Genomic DNA, 17,677 nt, shown 5'->3' on the forward strand with positions numbered 1-17,677 from the left:
AAAAAACCGTCGTATATTTTGATAAAAACAATAAAACAAAATCGTCGCATAAAAAAATGGACACTTCCGTTTGTAATCAAACAACTATTCCTAGTTAAAAAAAAAAAAGAAAAAAAAAAAAAAAACACCGAACTAATAAGAGAAATGTTCGACCATATACCAATTGAAGATTGAAGAATGAAAATTAAAAATAAAAATTGCTGCAGCCTCCTACGAAAAGTAAAACCATCGACCCTGCAGAGTCTGCAGCTTTTCCCCTCATTGCATGTTTGTGTCCCACGTGGTTATGGGTTTGCTTGTTGACTCCTCTTTGTACTCAGAGTCCTCTCCCCATCAATCATTTTTCTTTTGTTTGCTTACTTACTGTAGTAGTGTGCCTGCAGTCTGTCTTTTCTTGTACACAGTGTCTGTCTGCCATTGATATTATTATGTGTTTTGTTTTCTACGTAGAAGCAGCAGCAGCAGGTGATTGCGTGATGTCGGCCACCATATTCAATGCAATGCATGGCTGATCCACAGGTACCTGTAAATTAAGTAAAATATCATTGAAGTCGGTAAATATACAAAAACGAAATTTAATTGGGTACTTTTAAATTAAAAATGGAACTTAAGCATCAAATTATTGTTCATATATATTATATAAAATTTATAATAACATTTGTGTGTATTTTTTTCTAAAATATTTAGAATCGAAAAGGTTTCTGAGTTAGTTGGACTTTGTCAGCTTTGTCGTGCACATGAGTGTTACTATATACATACTGACCGGTCACACACACACACACACACACATATATATAGATTACTGACTTCTCTTATTTCATGGACTGTCAGTAGTAATACACACACACATATATATAGATTACTGACTTCTCTTATTTCATGGACTGTCAGTAGTAATACACACACACACACACATATATATAGATTACTGACTTCTCTTATTTCATGGACTGTCAGTAGTAATAAACACACATACACACACATATATATATATATATATATAGATTACTTCTTCTATAATTAATATGTATCAGGTAATTGTCATGTCATATGCATGCAATGCAACGAAAGATATACCAAAGCGTAACTTGAAACAAACAATACCTACGACTATGTATATTTTTGTTTAACCCTAAATCATGCTAGGATTAGTTGTACATAAGTTTCATCATATTCGTAAAGTTTGTAGTGTATTATACGTATCAACCAATGATCAAGAACAGCTTATGTACCATAAGCAATTGAAAGCCAAAACCCTTCTTTTTCTTTTGAAATTCTTGCAATAAAATGATTTAAATGAGACAACGAAAAATTACAGCTTTAATTTTTCCATGCTCTATGCATGTATTTCTTCATAAATACTACTAAAAATCTTATATATGTTTTATCGTATGATGAGACAAATAATAATCAAACAAATGATCATAACAATTAGACTTATTTGCTGATTTCTCATTCGAATTTGTATAGAGCTGTTAATTTCTCTCTAGACTTTAATTTTAGTTGGTTATCCCCTGAACCTGTATAAATAGCTAGTTTCCCTTGGTGTTAAATTTTGAATCTTCATCCAATTTTCGATCCATTTTGGTCAAAGGACATCACACAACAACTATATGAGGGCAAAAAAGTAATTTCGCTTTGGTAAATTGGCACAGGGCCAATATTTATAGTTGCTAATTGGACTAACATGACTAATTCAAACAAAAAAGGTCAACTACTGGAAGAGAAAAAGAAGAAAAAAAAATATGCTATTGACATTAGGGATAAACATTTGACATATGATCAAAATGGATAGAAAATTGGATGAAAAATTCTAAAATCTAACGTTAGGAGGGAAATGGGCTAATTATAAAATTTTTGGGAAAGGAGAAGGGTGGGGTGGTGGGGGGGGGGGGGGGGGGGGCGGAGGGCGGATTAGCAACTTCTTACAAGTTCGGAAAGAAATCGACAAATACCTCAAACAATTATATAATGTAACAAAACATGTGATTGTTACATGGGTTTGTTTTTCTTTAGACCATCTTCAATTTTTGGGTTAAAACCTAAAACTTTATATTTTAATCTAGAAACAGTTTTTTTTGCTCTAATACTTCTCAAACCTAAATTTTGGTGGCCCAACCTTTTAACCCTGACCTAAATTCTAGGTTAAATTTGTCCAAATTTTAGATTTTAACCCAAAACTTATTTTAGCCCAACCACTGAAGAAGAACTGAGTTAGTTATAAACCTAAATTTTAGGTTTTAATCCAAAAGTTGGAGATGATCTTAATCGAAAACTAAGGGGGATCATTTATGTTTGCTTTTTTTGGTACTATTTTCTTTCTTTTGGCTTGTCATTGCATGTTTGTGATAACTTATCACTCTCGTCATGTAAGCATCCAAGGTACAAGCTGATCCAAGCTGTGGACAGCTTGTTTAAAGAGAACTGCATTTAGCACGTTCTGTCTCCTTCATTTCATCCAATCCCAAGGTGATTTCATCCCCTTTATCCTAAGTTGAATCACGAAATGTGCTTTGAATAATAGTCAACATAATAGTGAGCGATGAAAGTCTGTGTCTCTCTATGCAATTATTCACTTTCAAAATTTTGTAAATTTTTAAGTGAATTTTAGACCATATTTATATTTAAGAAAATAAGTTATGCACACCATTCTGTCATTAGACTCAACTGATTAAAAGAATTAAAGGTACGCATTTAGCAATCGTGTGCAAAAGGTGGAAAAAATATGTAGAAATCACTCCCCTATAATTAAGATTTGTAAACAGATTAATCCAAAAAATTGGTAGACCAGCATACAGCTAGGGGTTGCACTCAAATGCTTGAAGCAAATGGTCAAATGAGTTGCTACATTTGTACACCTAATAAGCTTTCATTAGAGAGAATAATATTGTTTTAAGCAAATGTTTTAGCATATACAGATTTTTCACTCAACTTTATCCAAAACCATGACATAATTACCAAGATGACATCTTAATTATGGCCTTAGAATTACATTTTTAATATGCCAATAATGTATTGGCTTATAGATATGCAGCTCATATTTTATATAGATCGAGAAATCAAATCTCAAATTTTCTCTTCTTAAGTCGATGCTTTGAAGTGTAATTCTGTGTATATAGCATTATTTGCACTTGCATGAATGCATCGCAAAAGCACAGTGTTGCCCTCCCAAAATAGTGATGTTGATTTCTTCGTATATTTTCTTATATTTTCCTAAATTGTGCAAGTGTGTGACTATGATGTTATCTGGAAAGACTTATATGACACAAATACATTGTTACAGCGATGTTTCATGTAAATAAAATAAAGATACGTGTAATTTTTTGTCCAAATATTATTGTTTTACCGACACGGGTAGCTATGTGAAGATGTATTTATACAATGTAAATTGGTCTAATTGTTAGCATGGTCATGTAGAGGTGATAAGACTGATAAGACATTAAAAAAGAAGTAATAATTACGTGCTGATGGAGGAAAGTTTCGACTTACAAAATGTCCTGCTCCAAGAATCCAATAAAAGTGCAGGTTTTTGTAGGACCTGGTGAACCCTCTTGTAATTTCCTCTTGGCCACAATAAAGAGGGGTTCTACTCTTGTTCAAGAAATGTGGGAGTCCTTCCCACCTGAACAACAAAATGGAAAAAATCACCACCCACATGAGAGAGAGAGAGAGAGAGAGAGAGAGAGAGAGAGAGAGAGAGTACTTGAGCTTTTCAACCCATGCTTCAGTCCCCTTGGTTGCACATATGAGATCAACCTACAACATCAACCAAGTCATGTCAAAACTAGCTCGTCTGCACAAATCCAACAGCATCCAATTCTTCATTATAATTAACTTTAAAAGCTAGTGATATTTGTTTTCGGTCTAAAAATTTGATAAGAGAAGAGAAATACTGTGAAAAATTGAAGAAAGTGTATTTTTCATTATTGAAGAACGAGATCACAACACAAGCCTTTAAGTGGCAATAACTAAGAAACAATCTCCCTTGATTTAAGGAGACATACACTACAAAGTCAACAAGAGAGACCTAGGGTCTGCGGGCTGCTGAAGGTGAGAGAAAGGACTTGTACTACTGCTATGTTAGTCAAGCATATACAATAACGAGGGGAGAAAAAGTTTACAACCTTTACGAAGTTTACAACCAGCAAAACAAACTAAGTCATCCAATAAATACAGCAGAATGCAGCAAATTTTTTTTAATTATTTTGGAATGTACAATTAATATCGCTAACACATATCTTAATTCTAGAACGGATCTGTCAGTTTTCTATTCGCTAGTCCTATTTTTTTTTTTAATAATATTAAACTGTTGGATATTGCTGTTTAAAACGAAAGCAACGTTGAGAAAAACTTACTTGCCCATTGTATATTGTGACATTGACCCCTTTAGCAAGGAGTTCATCAACCTATGTGAAGAGAAAAGGGAAGTCAAAGAAAAATTAAAAGTTGGCACAACATAAGATTCTTTCAAGACAAATAAGAAATATGGTAGAGCAATCAAAAATTCGATTTCCTTGCTGATAAAATACTCAATTAGGCAAAAGGTATCTAATAAAAAAGAATAACTACTTCGATTTCTCTATTCGATTCCTACAAGATAAAATTAACTCGAACTTTAGGTGTAGAGAGAAATCACATCGTTTTAGCCGATTTTGTTAGATTTTGGTAACATTTTCTTAGTTTTCACGACTTGTCTCCTAATCTCATCCACTCCTAAGCTTCCTAAACTTTTGATTAAATGTACACCACAACTATCTTATAATATAATGCAAGTGCACACGTTATGGTTATATTGTAGTTCTGCTCTTCTGGATTAGAAAAATTATTACCTCATTAATCCTTGGGTTCATAAATTCGCCGGCCATGGCTGGGAAGACCTTATGAGACTGCCCTCCCCATCTGCAAACCCAAAAAATATACACCATTTACGGATTACAAGCATTTTTAACCGTAAAAACTAAAAGAGAACTGTTGTTGGCGTTGCAAAAAAATGATACTATTTTCAACTGATAATGTATTTAAAACAAAACATAGTGAAAAGAGTATATATACTCACGTCACATTATCTGGGATTATCTCAAGCTTCTTTTTAATGACACCATTTAACAAAGAACCAAGATGACCTTTACCGCCACCCGCTGAAGACCTTAAAGAACTTAGGTATATTGAATATTTTTCGATTCCTTGGTTATAGCGAATTGATGCCAAGGATGAAACTGGATCCATTCCTGAATCCAACAGAAAATTATAGAAATCCTGCAAATGTCACAAATCCAATATGTAAATGAAATCAGAAAATGTGAGTTTTAATTGAGTTTCAGTCACAAATAATAGTAAATTAATATGAAAATTAAATTAAAATTTTAAAAAATTACCACAGCATTGCTGCTAGACATGATGACTTGCTCAAGCTCCCTCCATGAATTGGTTGCGTCCACTAATTGACCATCCCGAATCTGTTGCTTAATTCTTTGAGCCACATTATTTGATTCCTGTAATCCATTGTCGTCAAGCCTTGACACGTCTTTGAGCAGAGGACCCCAAGAAAGCTGCAAGTGTACAAAAATAAATTATCGATAACTAAATGTAATTACACATTAACGGAAATTTGTCAATAGCACTATATAATCTTTTAATAAAAATTTAGAGTTCGACTTCCATAAATGACGAGTTTAATACAAATTGATTCCCATTATGTGACTTAAATCGAAGAACCCTATCTACGCCCAATATGGTTGTATTTAAAAGACAATATAATGCATGGAAGTAAAATTAGTGGGTCAACAGCAGTTAGAAGTATGGTAACTTACCACAAAATCTTCCGGAGAGATCCAACTGTCTCCCAATGCCACTCCTACAAAAACAACCAAATAATTCAAAGGAAAAAAAATATACATTTTAAGATGTTGGTATTTTTAATTAGACCAATTAATAATTAAAAATTGATTAAATTAATTTACTTACCTCCAAGTCTAAGTTTTAGCTTTCCTTGTTGAATGGCTTTAAGAGCTGAAAGTCCAAGAGTGACTGCAAATTTGCCTCCATAGGACTCTGCCACAATGAACAGAGGACTCTTTTGGAGGCTCTCATTTCTGTTGAAAAGCTCCACCAGCAATGTTGTCAAATCAGCAGCTGCCTCCAAATCATTTTTCACAAACAGAGATGTGTCTTCCACAAAACTGTATCCAGTCCCAACAGGGTTGTCCTAAATTATCCAAAAAAAATCAGAAGAAATTTAAATTCATATAATTAATAAAACTCAAAAGAAGGAAACAGAGTGGGAAGTTTTGTATGAACTTACAACAAATAAAAGATCTGCTTTTTGCAACCAGGTTGAGTTTCTTGGGTTCAAATTTGTGTCCAATGGTCCAATCTCTTGAAAATTCCCCATCCCCACTCCTGAACCTCCCTATTTTTTTTGAAAAAGTAATCAATGAAAACAATATAATGTTTAAAAAAAAAAAAAAAAGGGTTGTTCATATTATTTGATTTGATATAGTTTGGTGATACTCACAGGTCCACCCTGAAGCCAGAGAATGGTTGGCCATGGCTTGGAGGGATCCTCAACTCTGTTGGGACTTCTGTAGAGCCACCAGAACATGTGGGCTTCTGTTTAAAAACAATACCAAAACAAAAATTCCATGAACATTAAAATTAACATTTCTGGCTTCAATACAGAAAGAATTTAGATATTGTGCATGTGAGTGAATTGCTTACTGGGTCTGACTTCAACATAGCCCCACTCCTCTGATCCATCTATGGTTCCTGCAGCAGCCGCTGTTTTTGCAGTTCCTCCATGAAAAAGTGGTACAAAAAGGAGAAGAGAGACGGAAAGTATTACAGAAAGCTTTTCCATTGTTGGGAGAGCAAATACTGGAGAGAGAGAGAGAGAGAGAGAGAGAGAGAGAGAGAGAGAGAGCAACTTCTTAACTTGCTGGGAAATAAAGCATGCAGTAGAAGGAGATTTTATATGTACAGAGACTACTGAAGATTAATATTAGCAACAAAAAGCTTACCTTGTCTTTGTCTAACAGAAAATAAATTTAAGTAAATTTATTTATATTATATAACATGTTTATTTTTCTAGAAAAAGACATTTCAACCCCTATCCCGTTTCTCTCTCCGTCTTGATTCTCCATCTTTGGTTTCATCTCTTCTCGCCTTCTACATCGACTGCCACGGCTTCTCCACCAACCGCCACCGTCTCTCTCTCTTCATCCCTAATAAACGACATGATGACACTTTTTAGGCGTCATAGAATTGTTTTTATGGCATTTGACCAATGCCCTAAATCTATCTCTCTCTTCGAATCTGAAATTTTTCTTCGGAGTTCATTCGCACATGCCCTCATAATTTCTAGCTATCTTCTGCAAAGGAACTGAAATGTAGAGGAATTGAAATTTTGCACTCTCTTTGAATTGAAATTCCTTGACTCTTGAAATCCTGACTGTGGTGGCCATTTTCCCCCCAAAAATCAATTCAAATAAGCTTGAATTTACCTGATTAGGTTTGATTACTCTGCATATCATTCTATGCATATGATATCGTCTAATATTGGATTACGATCATGGTGATTGCAAATTTTGGGTTTGTTTTATTAGATTAGGTTCTATCCAATTTTCAAGGCAGCTCATTGTAGTGCATTTGGAATGTTTTAGAAAGTTTGGGAATCTGTATATTTTTCAAAAAAAAAGTTTTATTATTTTAGGTTCCATCCAATCATCTATTTTGTCCTCTTGGCGGTGGAAACAGGACAATGGAATTGTACTGGGTGGGAAAACATGATTTTATATTTTTAACCTTTTATGGTGGGTGTGATTATAATGTTGGTGAGGAAATCAGATAATGGCGTGGGTTTATCATCATTCTTATTTATTGAGTGTTATTCGAGTATCCAACAAGTCATTGTATTTTATTAAAAAAATAAAATGCAAAGATCGAAGCTACTTATTTTTTGTATAAGTGAGAGTCACGACTAGGTGGATGTCTAAGCAGGTCTAGGCGCTCTTTCTTGATTTTCAAATGCCCAGAGATTAATAAGAGCGGTGCCTAGCTGCCTAGCGTCTAGGCGGGGATTTTTAAAAGTGTTGGAAATAAGTAGTAGCATATTGTTTCTATGATATATAATAACTTTCAGAATTTTTTTTAGAAGCGGTCAATCAGTAAAATCAAAGAAAAGATTTTGTTATTTAATTTCTTGTTATAGCAAGTGCGACTTTCCCTATGCATGTACATAGTCACGGTGCATTCGTTTGGCTCTTAATATACACGGTGAATTCTCATAAAAAGTGTATGTGTGGATTACAAAAATCAACTATGTAGTTGATCAAATAAGAAACCATAAGTAAGATGCACACCAATTAATCCGACTTTGGACCAGACTATTACTCTTATACGTATACCCCAAATTCTCTACCATATCTACAAAGGCCAAATGAGTGTGTTAGATTGCGAGTGTGCCATTATTTGGTAGTGTATACATGTAAATATTAGATTGAATTGATGTTGAAAATATTAGAAATTCCGGAAGATAGGTAGATTACAGGGTCTCTCCCCTGCACTCTAAATACCTTTTTGTGCAGTTTTGTATGTTTTTATAGAAACTAATGATAGAGTCACAAATCTTGGTTTGTCAAGGATTAAAATGGAGAAACCCCTTATATTTATTTACACCTTTATGGATAATACTTGCATTTCCTAATATGGAAATGCACATATCCCACTCCTTGCCGTAAATATAGAAATTTCATGTGCAAAAAACACTTAGAACGAGATCATAAGTTCAACTTTAGGTTCCATATTAATAATTATCATTTCTAAGTCTGCACAAACCCCACCACCATCATCGCAGCAATCACCACCACCTTGTCACCAACCACTACCATCTCTGCCCCCACCTTCCATGACCAATGACCATGACCATCACCACCTTCTCGTGGCCATTACCACCATCACTACTGCTACCACCTTTCCACCACCACCACTAACCATCATCACAACCACTAGCCCTATCACAAATTTGCCAAATACTATCTCTCATTTATAAATCGAATCAAACACTCTATAGTCTATATCCAAAGGTAATAAATATTGTAAGTGTAAATAATAGTATCTTTTCAGAATCTATTTATTTGATTATTTACATTGATTCACATTTACACCACATATATACATAGAGGTTATAGGTAGCAAACTCCCATGCATGGAGAGGCCATCCTATAAGCTCATCCTACTTTTAGTTGCCTCTTAAGCAACAATGCTTCTGAATAATTCATGGCCAAAGAAACAATTTGAGAAAATTGCATAAGATATGTTAAATTTCTGAAATAGAAATGCTGCCTGGACAAGTTTTATTGTCACAGGTAGTTTGGGCACTGAAGAAAAATGTATGGTGAAACATCATTTGTGCAACAACCATAGAAATTCGGCTAAGAAAAATGGACCTTCACTTGTGCAACAACCATAGAAATTCGGCTAAGAAAAATGGACCTTACTTTGGACCACTACTTTAGGTAAATGGAGCTATCATGGACATTCAAGTTTCCCTCAAAAGAAATATCAAGGGAGAAGTGAACAAAATTTTGGTGACTTATCTGCAAGTTTTACTTCCACATAAGATTTCTGTTTCGGAAAACCTGCTGGCTAAGCAAGATATTTAGCATTTTTAGCCAACTCATTGCCCATACGTTTTTTTTAATCTAATGTGTCAGGCGATAAAATTCTTGTTTGTGTTTGTTGTATATGTAAACTTCCTTTTCTAATATGTGGAAATCTATTATATTATATGGTTGAATTCAATCGTATGCCGTGATCAGAGAAATAAAGCGAGTTATGTAATTGGAGGATATTCATATGATATCATTGCCCTAAGGATGGAGGGTGTTTAATTTTTTAGGATTTCCCTTGAAAGGAATGAATAGTTAAAAACAATTACGGGAGAAGATGCTAATCAAGTTAATTATTGCTAGAAATTTCTAAATTGTGGATGTTTATATTGTTGTTCAAACACATGGTCCCAATTGAGTCCTCTAAATAATGAGTGGGCAAAGGCATTATAGAGTTTCGTTATTGGTCTTGGCGATTGAGAATTTATGGTTATTGAATTTGATATTATGGGTTGAGATTAAAGCATTATAAACACATTCGTATATTTTTCACCAAACACACTTGAGTTTGAATTTTTTTTAATGAAAGGATGATAATGGATTAGGCGAGACGAACTACACATAAGACTTGATTGTTGGACTATAGTAGTAGTCTTACTCTCTAAACCAGCACAAGGTGGTAAGAAAGAACCAATACCCTAGAAATCGCCATCAACTACAAAGTAGACTACCTTCTCATACAGAGTAACTAAAAAGGGCTAACTCCCCCATAAAATTCAATATATAAACGAATATGCATTTCTTAATCACCGGTGAAGAAGATAACATTTCTATATCATGATATGGATTACACGTTTGGTGTACTGTACGGTTTTAGCTGTCCACGCAAGGGACAGATAATGTGAAGTGAACTATGATTCTTCTAGCAAGCAGCATGCATATATAATTTGCATTCTCCTCTCTCTCTCTCTCTCTCTGCAGACCCATCAGATCATCATATAGGACAGACACAACCACCCTGAAGGTGCATAAGATCTTAACTATATATAGGCATGAATAATGTATATTAATCAAATTCTCCCATGTGCTCATACACATCTGACAGCGCATGTGGTTCATTGTTTAATTCCTATGTATGTGGGCATACTTAGAAGACAATTGGCTTTGTGAAGGCTCGCGTAAGGCCGGCTGTAAACAAAAAAGAGATCTTCAAGCCCAGTCATCCTCTCAGAGCATCCTAACACTATGTCCAACTTCGTCCAACTTCGTTGAGGATTAGTGAATTATTGGGTTCTTGACAAAAAAAAAAAAAGTTGGATTATTGAGCTCGTCCAACTTCGCCTTCAATCTTCACTTTCTACCCACTTTACACAACTTAGTTTTTCACTCAAACGTACCCTGAGGTAACGAAAGAACCTTGGCCCAACGGAGATTCCTATTTTGCCCACAATCACTTAATCTAGAAGCTGGACTTGCCACAAGAATATTATGGTTTCATGATATTCTTCTTCACTTGTAAGTGAGAGGTCTGATAGTCAAATTTAACCAAATTATTATAGCAATTTCACTGTGAGATTTAGTCCACTTTCCCATTCGTTAGTTTACATAACTAGCCTGAAAATCAACATAGGGCTGAAAGTTAAGGCCTTGCTCACCACTCTATTTATCATCGTTGGATAAGTTTAAACTTCAAAATATGTGTAGTGAATAGACAAAAATCTCAAAATTTAAACTCATCCAATAGTACTAAGTAGGGTGGTGAGCATTACCACTACTTAAGGATGATGAGCAAAAATGCACTTGTGAAGCATGCTGCACATAGTGAGAAGTTTGAAAAATTAAAAGGTTATAATCCAATAAAGAAAATCTGGTATCCATTCTATTTATTATTTATATAAGAGATATTTTAAACTAATTTACACAACGAGAAGAAAAAAGAGTTTGATTAAAGAAAATACCCTAACTATAAAAAACAATTCATCACTTGCAAGTAATGATTCTATTTTTTATTTATTTATTTTGAATGTGAATCTATTCTTTTTATTAAGGGATCCAAGAGTCTGTCATAGAGGTGAGCATGGGCCGGGCCAGGCCGAGCCCAAAATGAGAGGACCAAACTTTACCCATTTAGAAATACAACAAGGTGGGGGTGGGGGTGGGGCGGGGCATTACAAAATTGACATAAGAACCGAACCTCATCCGGCCCATTTGAAACAAGCCGATTCCTACGGTTTCCCGTTCCTTTCCTGATGCAAATTGCACCTGAAAAATCTGAAGGCTGCTTTGAAGGTAGCGTGAGCAATGCTTCTATTGCGTAGCGTGAGAACAAGCACATCACCTAACCAACCTCGAAGAGTTCGAAATCCAATCAAACACAAAACTAAAGAGTGAAAGCAGAAAAGAAATAGTCTAATCCAATTGGGAAATTTGATCAAAATCCATGTTTGGCGCAGAGGGTTGGGATTAAAGATTCCCAATCCTTATCAAAGTCAATAAATTTAAATAGAATCCACATAACAAGGACAACACTAACAAATGGAACCGGATCCCTTCCGGATCTAAAGGAACTGAGCCCAAAGATCAAATAACTCGGACCATTGAAATTTGATCCAATGGCTACAATTATTATAACTTTTAGAAGGACCTCCTGTTTGTAGCCGTTTGATCAAATTTTAATGGCTAGGATCATTTGATCCTTAGGCTCAGATTTTTTGGATCCGGAAGGGATCCAGTTCCCTAACAAATACCCAGATTGCTCAAACGAACGGACAGAGTTCGATGATAGATTGACGACGAACAGATCAACGATGAATGTAAAGGAGCTCCACTGCGCTGTATCATGGCTTATTGTTTCCTTTTTCTTTTTTCATTATCCTACTTCTTAGTCCGACACTGCATCAAACACTTCACTAAGTTAGTCCAGCTTAGTCTATTATAAGTCAGTCCAACTTAGTCTATTTTAAACCAGTCCAGCTTAGTCTTTGATGCTAGTCCAGTTCGGGATAATCCATAGCAACCAACACACCCTAGGGGTACGTTTGTTACACCTCATTAAGAAGGATTAGGAGGAACTGGCTTAAGCAGGATCATAATCCTACGTTTGGTGTGGTTTTGGGCTTGGAGTAAATGAGACTCGTCTTAACTAAAGGCTCTCCGCACTTCACTAAACCTCAGTATCTAGTCCCAAAGCTTTCACTTGGTATTAAGCGGGACTAACAAGGAAACGACGTCGACGACCTCAGCCCACCCCTTCTGCGCATGAGTCTTTTTCTCTTCTTCTCTCTTTCGTCACAAATCCAAGGTCAACTCTGCAGATTGCGTCTCGTCGTGGAAGAACGATTCTAAGGTCGATTACAAGGGAATTTTCCGCCGCATCCCCCAAAACTAATTCCCACCACTATGGTGGTGCAGCCAAACCTCTACTGGAGGGAAACGGCGGTTCCAGCTCCAAAAATTTTCTAGGAGGCACTACCGTTGGTGCTGGGTTTGTGCTAGCTTGCAGAATATGATATTTCTGGTTCTCTCTATTTCAGAATTGGTTATTTTTGGGTCGATTTGATAGAAACCATTTGGGTGTTTCTTCATACAGTTGTTCAATCTACAGAGAACAATTTACATCTGGGTATTTCTTGAATAGAGAAGCAATGAATTGCTGGGAGTGGAAGAGGAAATAAAAAGGATGCTGGGAGTGGTTCTTGAACATAGAAGCAATTTAATTTGGTTTTTAAAAATTATAGTAACTACAAAATAATATTATAATACAAAATTAATATTTTTTGTCCTGCTTATTAGTCTGATGCTATATCAAGCGCTTCACAATTCTTATATTGCTAATCTAACTTAGAACATGAAGTCAGTTCAATTCGACATAATCTTGGTTCAACAAACGCTCTAAGTGCATGAATAAATTACTTTTAATAATTTGAGTTATAAATCTCTTGCGTTTCGTAAATTTTTCTTGTTTGCTTTCACATAATAATTTATGTAAAGCGATCGAATTCGGGGATATTCAAGCCCTTAACTGCACAAATGCACTCAATTATATTTCTGAGTAGGAATATTGGCCTATCCTACAAGATTTTAAACTTCAAAAATCTTCAAAATCATATACATTATCTGCAATTTTGTATATTAAACACTCTCTATATAAATTGTACTATCACGTTACACAATGTTTTTATGTGTGCGCAGAAGTTTGAGGTATCCCACATTCTAATGGGTATGATTAATCTTTCATGGGGTCCGAAAAGACTAAAGGCATTTTAGCCTATCCTTGGCTACACGTCCTCTCAAAGTTTTCAACCAATGAATCATCCGTGTTTTTATCAGTTTTGTGCCTCAAACCCAAAACGACTGAGCAAACTTGACTTGGAATTCTACGCATTTTCATTGAACCACTTTTCGTGGTGTCACATTATACAATATTCGATCCATACATCCTGGGACCACGAGTATTCTCCTGAACCAAAACAAATTATATTTTAGGTATGGAAAAAATTCCTCCATGACAAATAATCCATTTACAATATGTCTTAGCACATCACATAGTAAAAAAAAAAAAAAAAAAAAAAAAACACTTGAAAATAATAATAATAAATTACTTAGATGTACAGAAAAATTAGTTTATTTGGCAAGCCTAAAGCCACTGGGATCCCTAATTGCACGTGGAATACAGGTTCTTCTGTCGTAGTTCCTACTTCTCCTTTCATATATCGGAAAGGCTTCCCCGCCCAAACTTCGGCTTCCCCGACTCTCTCTGTGCTTCTACAAAAAGACGCAACGCTGCTAAGAGACGAATCAAAAGTTTCGTAACTCCCAATTAACACAAACCAGTCTCTCCCAATCCAACGGTCCTAACCCCTCCCCCTAGCTCCAACCCGCCCATCCACCCTCTTATCACAACCGTCCGTTACAGAAAAACCTTGTCCTTTTCTGTGGCCACCCTAGCGTTTATCTCCCCACCCACATTTAACAATGGTATGCTGTAATGTTTTGTCCTTTTCATATAATTCACATTCTTCTGCTGATAAATCGTATGTTACTCTTTCAGAAGATTTTAAGCTCTCTCTCTCTCTCTCTCTCTCTCTCTCTCTCTCTCTTGTTTGAAACGTTTACGAGGAAACGAGAGCTGGAACCTATCTAGCATTATTGTCTTGATTATCTTTTCGGCTTACCCCATCGTTTTTTTCTTGGCATCCGAACAGGCAATGTTGGTACCTTCGTGGCTTGAATCATTGTTGTCGACAGCCTTCTTCTCCATCTGCCGGTGGCACAAAGATGGTCCGAGAGGCGAATGCAACATGTACTGCTTAGATTGCAACAATGGCGCATTCTGCTCTTATTGTAAATCATCAAGACACAAAGATCACCAAGTAATTCAGGTAATTAGGCATAAACATATTTCAGTTCAGTTTTTTGTCTTTTTTTAATTTTCAATTGTGTATAAATGAATTTTTTTTTCTTTTTGTGGGGGTGTGGAAATCGTAATGCAGATCAGACGGTCGTCGTATCACGATGTTGTGAGGGTGTCTGAGATTCAGAAGGTGTTAGACATCAGCGGAGTTCAGACTTATGTGATAAACAGTGCGAGAGTGTTTTTTCTTAACCAGAGACCTCAGCCTAAAACAGCCGTTAAAGGGGGCTCACATATCTGTGAAATATGTACGAGATGTCTCTGGGATCCTGTTCGTTTTTGTTCATTGGGATGCAAGGTTAGATTTTTACTCTTCTTTTTCTTTTCCCCATTAAATTTTAAGTCAATTTTAACAAAACTTCCATATGTATAATCAACTAAGACATTGCATTCTTACCTGTCAATGAGACCTCTCTTAGCTTGAAGTCATTGTGACTGAAATGTGCACAAGAATAACAATGTAGGCCTTTGCCAATGACAATTTGATATAGTTGCGATTAGTCTTTACTTTGTCGGAGGTGGTCCTGAGTGTTCAACACTCAACGACAAGAGTTTGTTTATGCTATCGAATGTAATAACAATGGTGGTATATAATTTTTTTTGTTCCAATTCGGTTGATGATGTTGACTTAACAATTAATCCATATATATATATATATATATATTCTTGATTTTGACATTAGCTTGAGGGACTAAAGAAGAAGGGGGAAGCCAGCTTTATCTTAAGCGCAAAGAAAGAAGAAGAGGAGGGAAGAAAGGAAGGTAAACAAAGAAGGTTACCATCAGAAGAATTATTAGAAGATCAATTGCGTGAAGGAATGCAACAAGGAATGTACCAAAGCACTCCAACTCCAACTCCACCACCTCATTCAGATGCAAGGAAAAGGAGAAGAAAGGGCATACCGCATAGAGCACCTTTAAGGCCCTAAATTATAATCTTATTAGTACTTGCTTAGCCAGCTCATTGCTTATGCAAGTTCCCCCATGTGTCCTAAACATGGTGGGAAGCTGTCTTTATGGGGTTTTAAACAAATTAAAGTTGGGTTTGGGTACCTTTTTAAATCGGGTTTGTGTTGGCTTTTGGGTGCAATAATGCTGCATTAATTTTTGAAATATGCAAGGTGTAAATGGCATCCAGATTCGAACTGTTTTATATATATATATATAAAGAAACAACAGTTCAGCTTTTTTTTATTTTTTATTTTTTTTATTTCATATGTTTGGGGTCAGACACAAAATTTCAAAAACATAGGCTGCTGATAGCCTAATCAGGGAAAATTAGATAAAGAAATACATTTAACAGTGTGTCTGGATTGCATTCCTTAATGAGGAACGTGAAAATTAAATAAAAAAACCATTACATTATTCATGATTGGACTAAAAGGAATCTGAGTGCATCAGTAGGAAAGAAAACATGGGAAAACTGATATTTTACACTAAATGCAAGATTTTCGTAATTACCTTACATGCTCAATTTTAAAGCTATTTCCTTCTTATCAAACAAGGATGCCGTTCTTTTTGTTTTTTGTTTTTTTGAATAATCGATATTATCTATACAAAGGGGAGAGGGTGGGCTTAGCCTCATTACGGGCTAACAATAATATGGTTCAAATTCGCTTTTGGCGAAAATCGAACTTAAAAATATCATTAGACCGTATTACTAAATGGTAAGGATGCCATTCTTTTAACTAGAAGAATAAACAATAGCATCAACTTGATGATAGTCAGTGAGCCAATGTGGTCTTTGCTGAACAAAAGTTATTTGGGAATTTCAGATTTAGGTATCCTATGGATAAGTATAGAATTTACACGATTGCTATACATAAAAGACATGAAAATTAATCACATTTACAATATAAAAGTAAATAAAGACCTATAAAAGTAGGTCAATTCCTAACATTATCTCTGAAGTTGGTGTGAAGATATTACACGTGCTTAACTATCAAGAGAATTGTAGAGCACTCAAGACTATCTTTGTAAGAGCATCAACTTTATTCTTCATAAAATTGGAATCACGATAATTCAACGTCTATGTTTTCCTTAATAAAATGTCGATCACATCAAAACACTTATTACGATTATGTTACATTGGAATATGGGTAACGCCAACGGCAACCTTAGTATCATAATATAAGTTGAGAGTAATACTATTCATATTATACTTTTATACCACATTTTCATACCACTTTAGGTGGCATTTGATGGACAACTATATCATTTGAATTAATCATATTTTTAAATTTAGTTCACTATTTAATAAACTAATAATTAAGAAAAACTAGTTAATTAAATGATGATTGTGGTATACGATGAGTCTTTCTCCTTCCCTTCCTTAGGTTTTGCAAATTTTTCAAATAATGTGGCTGTCCACATCAGATGCCACCTAAGGTGGTATAGAAATGTGGTATAAAAACATAGTATGAATAGCATTACTCATAACTTGATGGCCTTGTTAGTCTCAAGTCCAAGACTTCTCAACAATTCTTTAACTGAACTAATTCACATGATTCATACCTCGAAACTTGGCCTCCACACTTTTTCTAGCCACTATTTTTTAGGTTTTTCTTCTCAATGTAACAAGATTACCATCTACAAAAATTAAATACGCATGAGTAGACCAAATATTCTTGATTGACCAAGCCACGATATCCACCCATTCG

At 35.2% G+C, this 17,677-nt stretch overlaps 1 protein-coding gene across 1 annotated transcript; it reads right to left on the reverse strand.

The window, feature by feature from the left end:
* Positions 1 to 108: 108 nt before the first annotated feature.
* Positions 109 to 7,111, reverse strand: LOC137743649 (serine carboxypeptidase-like 51). The gene is made up of 12 exons (XM_068483580.1): positions 6,718 to 7,111; positions 6,515 to 6,609; positions 6,302 to 6,409; positions 5,965 to 6,205; positions 5,811 to 5,854; positions 5,376 to 5,549; positions 5,057 to 5,256; positions 4,830 to 4,899; positions 4,356 to 4,406; positions 3,704 to 3,756; positions 3,490 to 3,622; positions 109 to 523 (listed from the first exon to the last, which is right to left on the reverse strand). Exons 1-12 carry the CDS (start codon positions 6,854 to 6,856, stop codon positions 443 to 445), a joined length of 1,389 nt encoding a protein of 462 aa, XP_068339681.1. The 5' UTR covers positions 6,857 to 7,111; the 3' UTR covers positions 109 to 442.
* Positions 7,112 to 17,677: the final 10,566 nt, after the last annotated feature.

This window comes from Pyrus communis, chromosome 8 (genome assembly GCF_963583255.1).
Source record: "Pyrus communis chromosome 8, drPyrComm1.1, whole genome shotgun sequence".
NCBI classification, from domain to species: domain Eukaryota; kingdom Viridiplantae; phylum Streptophyta; class Magnoliopsida; order Rosales; family Rosaceae; genus Pyrus; species Pyrus communis.